Raw genomic sequence first — 9,869 nt, 5'->3', positions numbered from 1 at the left:
GGCCAATTACGTTTTAGTCGACGGGGAGGGTTATCCGGGAGAGTCTTGGAGGAGAGGTTAGAAATTAGCGGGTTTGGATGATTATTTGTTTTGGAGTGCAATTTTTTATAGTGTGTTGAAGCGAGGGTGAGAAGAGTTGGAATATTCAGGTCTTTATGGATTGTAAGGTTACTAACATACCAAGGTGCATATTTGTCATAAGACGGAGACTGATCGATTGAAAAGATTGGAGAAGATTTAGGTTTGAGTTTTTGGTTGAGCCCCAGATTTCTATACCGTATGTCAATGCAGGACGAATTAATTGTTTGTATACAAGAGTTTTGTCACTAAGTGATATTTTAGAACGGAGAAGTTGACGAAGTTTATGAAGTTTTATTTTCATTGATTTTCTTTTGGTTTTAATGTGAGTGGCCCATGTAATCTTTGGTCTAGATGAATACCTAGATATTTTACAGATTTTACAGATATTTCTCTAGGGATAGTTTCGTTATTGAGAGTAACCGAGGGGCTGGTATTTGGTCGAAGCGTAAATGTTATATGAGATGATTTATTTTCATTTATTTTAATTCTCCATAGATTAAACCAATTTTGTAAGTTATTAAGATGAGATTGAAGGTTCTCCGTTGAAGTTATTATATCTGGATCAGAGGATATTATGCATGTGTCATCGGCAAAAGTTGCAAGGCTAGTAAGGTGAGAGTGAGGAATATCAGATGTGTAAATATTATAGAGCGTGGGTGCAAGAATGCTACCTTGGGGAACACCTGCTTTTGCAGAATGAGTTTCAGAGAGAACATCGTCACAGCGCACTTGGAAGGTACGATTAGAGAGAAATGAGTTGATAATGAGATAGAGAGTAGCAGGAAGAAATCGGGTTTTGTATAAAAGTCCTTTGTGCCACACTCGGTCGAATGCCTGAGCAACATCTAGAAAAAAAGCCGAGCAGAAATGTTTTCTTTCTAGAGAAGAAGCAATGTTATCTACAATTCTAACTTTAAATGCTTATAAAAAAAATGACCACTCTAAAGTACCAGCTCAAGAACATAACATTTCAGAAAAGATGCTACACGCCTACACTTGATACTTTTGAGCAAGTTTAGAGAAAGAAAAAGTATTTACAAAATAAAAAAGAAAAATAATTAATAGGTAAATATCATTGTAAAACCAATATAGCGCTAGTAGTTAATGAGTTATAGGTATTTAAAGTTTAGATTGGCAGAGTGGAGTGGTACGGGGTTACCCCGCAAAATATTTGTCCACTACTCCGCTTGTCTAAACTTCAAATACTTATAACTCATAAACTACTCGTCCTAAATTCGATTTTTATGTATCAAAATTTTTAGAAAAATATTCTGCTTTGGAATATGAAATTATAAAACTATGTTGCCATTCAAAAAAGTAAAAAACTTAAAAAATGATAAGGATAAAAATATTTAAAATATAATTTTTTAATAAAAACGTTGGTTTTTTAACAACTTGAAACCATGTGATTTACGGAAAATTACAACGCAAAAAAAAAAATGGTACTTGCATTATGAAGAGCTCACGTCAGGATAAGTGTAATTATGAGGTTATAATATTATTATATAATGTACATACAGAGCATGGTTATCTATTTAGAGTTTGTTATACGTGGACGTGAGACGTGACAGTGAGGAAAAATACGAGGTCAAAAATCTCAGCACATCCGCTGCAGCAGTGCCGTATCCAGGGGGTGGGCTTTTGGGCTTAAGCCCCCCTCCCCCGAAATTTCAGGTAAGATATTTTTTTTAGTAATGTGTCATATCATTGTCATAATGTTGACGGGTGAGCTTAGATTTAAAATTGTGACAATTTACATTAATATAATATATTAAATGCATAATAGGTACATTAAATGTATGTATATAATATGTTTTTAAATTATTTCCTATTTTCCTATAGAGTTTTGTATGGATGTTTAAGCCCTCCCCCCTCCGAAAACAAATCCTGGGTAGGGCACTGCACTGCAGGTGGCGATCATGTTGATTTGAACAGATTCTTGGTGAAAGCCAATATCCTGACAGGGCCGCCAGTGCCACCGACGATCTTGATTGGTTGGACGACTAGCTTGAACCCTCTTGGTGGCAGTGTTGTGCCGTTCAATGCTACGTTTTCCAGGTTGTACAGATTGGCTTTGGACAGCAACCCGTGCACTTCATACGTCGTCGACCATCCAGGGTCCACGCTCGGTCCGTCCACCCCGACGCCGTACACTTTTCCTGAGTTGACGATCCACTGGGCCGCGCCTATAGACAGTCCGGGAAATCTGTGGGTGACAAACTATCTCGGTTATACATTATTGTTTTTACCAGATTAAACGTGACTACATATGTAGGCATATCAGGTAAAAAATAAAAATGTCACAACGCAAATTGCGTTTAAAAACATTGGCTATATTTTGTTATAGGGTCATAAATCATAATCCTATACATGATGTATTATTTATATACACTGTATATGATGACCTCATCTATGATTTATATATTAAATTATTATTAGGGCTCAGATGTTTATGCACTTATAAATACTGTAACATGTATGCGTTTATGCGCTAAACATTATAATTTAATATGCATTAAAAACATAAAATATGCACAAAAAATTATTATAATTCATAAAGCATAAAATATATTTTATGATTATTTAATATTTTGTTTTAATACAATTCAAAATACATTTTTTAATTTAAATATAATAACGTTTCGACCGACACGACAATTTAAGTCGTACTAATAATACGTTGTCCAGTCGTTGCTGTAAACAAAATTCTATTATTGCTATAATATACGTATTAGGTATCCAGTAATGTACCGTAGTCCGAAGTTCCAAACAAATACGATAATAATAAAACATTTATATTTTACGTTAATGCGTAGTAGATTGTATAGTTACCATCTATAAAGCTTAGGTATATTGTAGATATATAAATTGTGAAATTAATTATATAGTTTGTTAATTTAAATTGTTTAAAAAAAAATTAATTGAAATATGAATTTTTGTTTTTAAAATGTCAAAATATACCATTAAATTACAAAACCATTAAATATGCAAAGTAAAAATAGTAACTATTATTCGATTCAGTTGAACATGAATTAAATTTGTACATAGGTTAGCATTAAATTGGATAAATAGAAAAAAATATGCAATTGCATAAATATCTGAGCCCTAATTATCATCATAGCGTGTTGCAGGTTTCACCGATGATTGTTAAACTGTTATTATATAGGTTGAAGAAAAAATTAGAGCTGTGATATAAATTTTTTGAAATCATATATGATTTTTTTATACGCGTGAATATTTATATGTTATACGTTATATTGTTTAAATAACGAGATATTTAATTGCACTTGTTGAAAATAGCATTGAATATATTATTATAGTTACTTTTTAATTAATTATTAAAATTTAAAAAGGGTTTTCCCTCGAAACAGCAGTCAATTTAAATTGGTAGGCAGTATTGATGTATAATAATAATATATAGGTACCTATACGGTTCACTTAAACTGTTGTAATACAACCGACGATCACCAAATTTGTGAGCCCAACCGAAGTTCACCAATATCACGGATCGTTTGGGCAGCGGACCGTTGGCTTGTTCCCAAGCTTTCAAATGGCCAACAGTCAGTAAAAAGTCGTTGTTTCCGTTGACTTCGCTACTTACATTCACGTGTACGCCTATATTTATATAAGTATAGTAACGTTATTACGTAGTTAAGTAATTTATATGATGAATTAGAATATAATATATTGTTAAATATTAATACACAAAGCATTGAGATTATTCACCGAGATACCGAAAACAGACAAGATAACTCATAACACCGAATTGGCTTCTAATTTAGCAAGTAAACGTTTTCTTGGTTACATTTTTTTACTCAAATTAATACTAAATTAATATATAAGTATCAATGCATCATCGTACGTTATCGTTTTGATTGTCCCATATTTTTCCCGATACCGTGGTTATATATATATATCTAAATAAAGTTAAGCGTGTGTCAAACTCCATCTAAGTGTACGGATAATTATTTCTGTCGCAATCTCTGCTGGGTTGCATTCAAACCGCAGTTATATACCTTCAACCACCATCCGTTCCAGGGGGATGTCTTCTAGTTTCCAACCGTTCGGATTAAAGTGAAACGGCGCGTCCAAGTGAGTGCCGCAGTGTTCGGGCATCGAGAAACTCTCCGTGGTGAACGCTCCGTTCGGTCCCGATCCCGTTTGCACGTCGAATACGTTGAATCGTTGTGTCGGGTCCCAGCACGTGGTCACCCCGTACCGGTAACCGTGACACAGGTCTATCAAGGTGGCCGTGTTACCGTGCGGAAGTAGGACCGTTATCATCAACCCCATTGGCAACCACAGTAATCGTGCGCACTCCATTTCACTGTCCTATATATAATATCCTATATATATGTACCAACCATAGAAGTTCCCGTATGAATGATAAGTATATTTGACTTGTAGAACTGCAGTTGTCGATCATATTATTATATATATATTAATATACCTAATATATTTAGGCATATACTTACTATACTTATACGGCGTATTCAAAATGATTTGTGTATACCTGCCTATAGATACTTCACCAAATATTTTCTTCGAGACCAATTCTAAAATTTTAGAATTTTCAAGTATTTATATTATTTCAGGTAGGTATAATATAATATAGGTTATACATATTATTATTATGTTAGTAGGTATTGTACTTTATGTATGGTTGTCTGAAGTCACTACACTTAATATTATTAGGAATCGACATTTTAGGAAAATTATTTGGAAAAACGAGTGTTTTTTTTGGAAAATTGGGAAATTTTCTAAAAAAGTACGCTTACCTATATATACATTAAATTTTTACTTTTTACTTCACTATGAACTCTTTTTTTGAATTTTTTTATGATGATAACAATGGTACTATCAGATTCAAAGTTTAGCTTTTATAATGAAGCTAAAGAAATATCTATTTTTGTTCATTTTATTATATTATATATAATATATATATATATAATATATACTTCTACATTATGTATTTATTTTCTTTAAGATATTAATTAATATAATTATTATCTGTAGATATTATTAATTAGGGAGTAAACTGCCGTAAAATTTCTCGAAAAATGATTTATTTCCTAAAGCTCCAGAAAATATGAAAATTAGAGCAATTTAAAGCAATCAACAATTTTCTGATAAAAAAAATTATAAGTTTTCAAAAAGTTGAAAATATTCTACTTACGATAAAAATTATTTAAAACTATAAAAACAACCAAAATGTAGACATAGATACAAAACTTTATTTTAAATATTAAAAAAAATTTTAGGAATAAATTAAGCTATATATATATATATATATATATATATATATATATATATATATTATATATATATATATATATATAATATATATATATATATAGCTTAATTTATTCCTAAAATTTTTTTTAATATTTAAAATAAAGTTTTGTATCTATGTCTACATTTTGGTTGTTTTTATAGTTTTAAATAATTTTTATCGTAAGTAGAATATTTTCAACTTTTTGAAAACTTATAATTTTTTTTATCAGAAAATTGTTGATTGCTTTAAATTGCTCTAATTTTCATATTTTCTGGAGCTTTAGGAAATAAATCATTTTTCGAGAAATTTTACGGCAGTTTACTCCCTAATTAATAATATCTACAGATAATAATTATATTAATTAATATCTTAAAGAAAATAAATACATAATGTAGAAGTGGTAGTAGTATAAAAATGAGAGTTCAGACCGCGCATCCCCGCATCCCTGTATCCGCATCCGCATCCCCGCATCCACATCCCCGCATCCGCTTATCTTGAACCCGCCGCCCGACTCGTCACGTACACAATGTATCTCCCTCCCTGACCTCCCCGTCCACCGTCCTCGCATTTCCTGGCCCTCCTCGTCACTCGCGTACGTACGCGACGTTACCCCACCCCACATCCCACACCCCGCATCCCATCACCGCCGCCGCCACCTGTCGCATACGTGTGTGACGTATATTTACCCCTCCCTCCACCCGTATCACATGACTGATACATATTTTGTATATTTACCCCTCCACCTGAACCCATCTACTCATCACGTGACCGATACATATTTTATATATTATCCTCCACCTTCCCACTACCTTACGATCCGTTATGTGAGCTATATATATATTATCAGTTATCAATTACAGACTCTTGTCTCTTAGATATACTTAACAACAACAAAATGTTGCGAAAAAAATGTATTCTCACCTTACCTAAATAATTTTATCACCTCTTGTTTGGCATCTCATGTATTTGGTTTTAACTAATTGACCAGTTGCATCTCGTTTTCGACTATTTTTTAATGTTTCTTTCATGTCACCACCACACACTTCACCCATAGCATTTAATTTAGTACATACATTTGAATTCGGCAATAACCCACGTTCTTTTAAAAATTTGACACAAGATTCGTCGTTAAAAATAATATTTCTGTATAAATCACCTAAATTACTCATTTTCATAAAACTCAAATAAACACAAAAATACAAATACGTTTATATAATAATACGAACACGTTTATCGTTTATTAAGCACCGAACACATATTAGACGACACAACATAATACGAATACAATCATTTCGTAATTGGTAATGTATTAAAAATAGGATGGGAAAATGTGTAGATAACTTTAATAATGTAGATAGCATACAACACCTATAAATCGACCGTAGATAGCATACGACACGTGTACCAACAACAACAACAAATTAAAATATCTATTAATGAATAACACAATAATAACTGATATACATAATGATATTTGTACCTTCCCACGAAATTGTATCATACTTCAAAAACATTACCGTTTAATAAACAATCTAAAAAAATACCTATTAGTGAAAATGTATAAGTCGCGTACACACTGTGAACTCTTGCCCCTTAGATACTATACTTGACAACAACAACAATTTAAAAATATCTATTATTGAATAACATATTAATTACCAATCTTTAATATAAAATGTCGTTAGTACTAAAGAATATCTTAATCGTTTGTACGTTATACTCATAGATATACGCGACAACATCAGTTTTGGAAAAATACCCATTACCTAGTGGAAATGTCTTAGTCGCGTACACATAGTGAACTCTTGTCCCTTAGATACTATACTTGACAACAACAACAACAACAATATAAAATGTCTTAATCGCTTAAACGTTTGATAGCTCAATATTGTATCTCCCACCCATTAATGGACCCGTCGATAGACACTTGGCTCTGTAAGAGCCGACATTCAATCAGTCTGTTCTTAGTCTTACACACTTGTAATTCTCCTCTACGTTTCAAACATTCTTATAAATTGTTCTGAACTTATAGTTTTTTTCAAGTCTTTAGTGTTTATTATTTTCCAAGTGTTTTATAAAATTTTAAGTGTTTTTATTATCATAATTTTATTATTTTAAAAATCTTTTCTAAAAAACATGGCTGGTTCAATCACCGACAACGCTACCTTATACAATAATAAGAAGAAGGCTTTCACTTATGTACCACCATCACCTCCGGCTGAACTCATCGAGTCTACATCCTACACGATAGACTTTACAGTTAGAAAATTTATAATTGCCGGTATCGATCCAACAGATCAACTTCAAACAGTTGTTATTTTATTAACATCGTCACGTTATGTGAAAATTAGTATAGATTTTCTAAGACGGATATTCTCGCTTATGGGTAACGTACTATCTTTTATATTAGACACATCACAAAACTATAAGCGAACCACATTTCTCGAAACCGATGCTTATAAAATATCGAGTATGGTGTATAACGGTTCAAACGTTCTGGTAATTGAATCCAAGACTGAAGACGGGTGTAGAGTTTTATTAAGTCGTTCAGATTTATTAAAACTCCAGGAATTAGAATGGTGTATTACTGCTAGTATTAAAGAAAAAGAAGAAAAAATAAAACCCGAAATTATGAAACAAATGGATGAATATAAAATATATTTGACTGAAAAGTGTTTACGATTGGATTCACCGCCTAAAAATTTACTGGAAATGGAAATTTACGTTCGTAACATGGAAATAAGACAGAGTATGACTGCACCTCACCTCAGCCAAATTAAAATGTTTGCGGCTGCTCAAATAGCTAAACAATGTATGGAATACCGGAACACACTAAATCCTAAAGTAATAATTTAATTATATATATTATTTCGTATATAAAATATTAAATAACATTTATTTTTATTTTAGTTGTATAAGGATTTCCATGGACTGTCATCTCTATCACCTAGCTATTCAGTAGTAATGAAAGGAATGGATAGATTGGAAGAAGAAATGAATGCAGAGGATGAAATCAATCCGTTGGAGAATGACAATAATTTAGTTAAGGTAATACATAAATGTTATATTATATACAATCATATATATATTTAAACACAAACTTTTTTCAGTGCGGGTATTCACCGATATCGCCAAATTATTCTCCAGACAAAGAAATATCAAGTATACAGAAAAATTATGATATATCTACTCTAGTATTCCATACATTGTTTAGCTATTTGAGCAGCCGCAAACATTTTAATTTGGCTGAGGTGAGGTGCAGTCATACTCTGTCTTATTTCCATGTTACGAACGTAAATTTCCATTTCCAGTAAATTTTTAGGCGGTGAATCCAATCGTAAACACTTTTCAGTCAAATATATTTTATATTCATCCATTTGTTTCATAATTTCGGGTTTTATTTTTTCTTCTTTTTCTTTAATACTAGCAGTAATACACCATTCTAATTCCCGGAGTTTTATTAAATCTGAACGACTTAATAAAACTCTACACCCGTCTTCAGTCTTGGATTCAATTACCAGAACGTTTGAACCGTTATACACCATACTCGATATTTTATAAGCATCGGTTTCGAGAAATGTGGTTCGCTTATAGTTTTGTGATGTGTCTAATATAAAAGATAGTACGTTACCCATAAGCGAGAATATCCGTCTTAGAAAATTTATACTAATTTTCACATAACGTGACGATGTTAATAAAATAACAACTGTTTGAAGTTGATCTGTTGGATCGATACCGGCAATTATAAATTTTCTAGCTGTAAAGTCTATCGTGTAGGATGTAGACTCGATGAGTTCAGCCGGAGGTGATGGTGGTACATAAGTGAAAGCCTTCTTCTTATTATTGTATAAGGTAGCGTTGTCGGTGATTGAACCAGCCATGTTTTTTAGAAAAGATTTTTAAAATAATAAAATTATGATAATAAAAACACTTAAAATTTTATAAAACACTTGGAAAATAATAAACACTAAAGACTTGAAAAAAACTATAAGTTCATAAATTTAAAATTCTCAGGAAGTTTTTTCGTCCCGCGTATACCTGAGGTTCATCTTAATAATAAACATACCAATAGATAGAATGAGATTAATATTATCAGCCAACAGATTACAGATATCATGTGTTCCTTTTAGCTTTAACTGACTGGGTAAGGTTGAATTCTACTTATGTATGTTAGTCAAAATAAATGTAGATCTATTTCTATAAAGACAATGTCAACTTTTAAATTGTATAACTATCATTTTGTAATTATAGGCTAATAATCCTAGTAATTGAAGCCTTTATGTTAATAAAAAAAAAAAAAAAAAAAAAATGTAGATCACGGTATATCATAATAGTCGATCATGTGTATCAGTATTGCATACATTGAACGCCTTGTAACATAATTGTAATATATAAATAATAATTTATATTTAATATTTGTATTTATGAAAATACTGCATTAAAAAAAAAATAATTAGTGCATATTTTTAAAGCATATTTGTACTTTTTGAGTGCATAAGTGCTTGCATATTTA

General features: G+C 31.5%; 2 protein-coding genes across 3 annotated transcripts; one reads left to right on the top strand and one right to left on the bottom strand.

Annotated features, from left to right (window-relative positions):
- Positions 1-1,532: 1,532 nt before the first annotated feature.
- Positions 1,533-6,626, bottom strand: LOC107174017 (uncharacterized). Of its 2 annotated transcripts, XM_089222502.1 has the most exons (4): positions 6,283-6,626; positions 4,098-4,637; positions 3,507-3,696; positions 1,533-2,287 (listed from the first exon to the last, which is right to left on the bottom strand). In XM_089222502.1, the coding sequence occupies exons 2-4, from the start codon at positions 4,402-4,404 to the stop codon at positions 1,999-2,001; spliced, it is 786 nt and encodes a 261-aa protein (XP_089078628.1). In that variant the 5' UTR covers positions 4,405-4,637; positions 6,283-6,626; the 3' UTR covers positions 1,533-1,998. The 2 variants fall into 2 exon arrangements, with proteins under 2 accessions (XP_089078628.1, XP_089078629.1); XM_089222503.1 differs by lacking the exon at positions 4,098-4,637 and having other exon boundaries at positions 6,300-6,626.
- An 866-nt stretch (positions 6,627-7,492) lies between these two features.
- On the top strand, positions 7,493-9,166 carry LOC107169386 (uncharacterized). Its single transcript, XM_089223610.1, has 3 exons — positions 7,493-8,200; positions 8,267-8,404; positions 8,467-9,166. The coding sequence occupies exons 1-3, from the start codon at positions 7,493-7,495 to the stop codon at positions 8,668-8,670; spliced, it is 1,050 nt and encodes a 349-aa protein (XP_089079736.1). The 3' UTR covers positions 8,671-9,166.
- Positions 9,167-9,869: the final 703 nt, after the last annotated feature.

The sequence above is a fragment of the Diuraphis noxia genome, unplaced genomic scaffold (genome assembly GCF_037042655.1).
Source record: "Diuraphis noxia isolate RWA-SAM2 unplaced genomic scaffold, SU_Dnox_SAM2 contig0003, whole genome shotgun sequence".
Classification (NCBI taxonomy): Eukaryota; Metazoa; Arthropoda; class Insecta; order Hemiptera; family Aphididae; genus Diuraphis; species Diuraphis noxia.
This window is presented reverse-complemented; position numbering and strand designations above follow the sequence as displayed.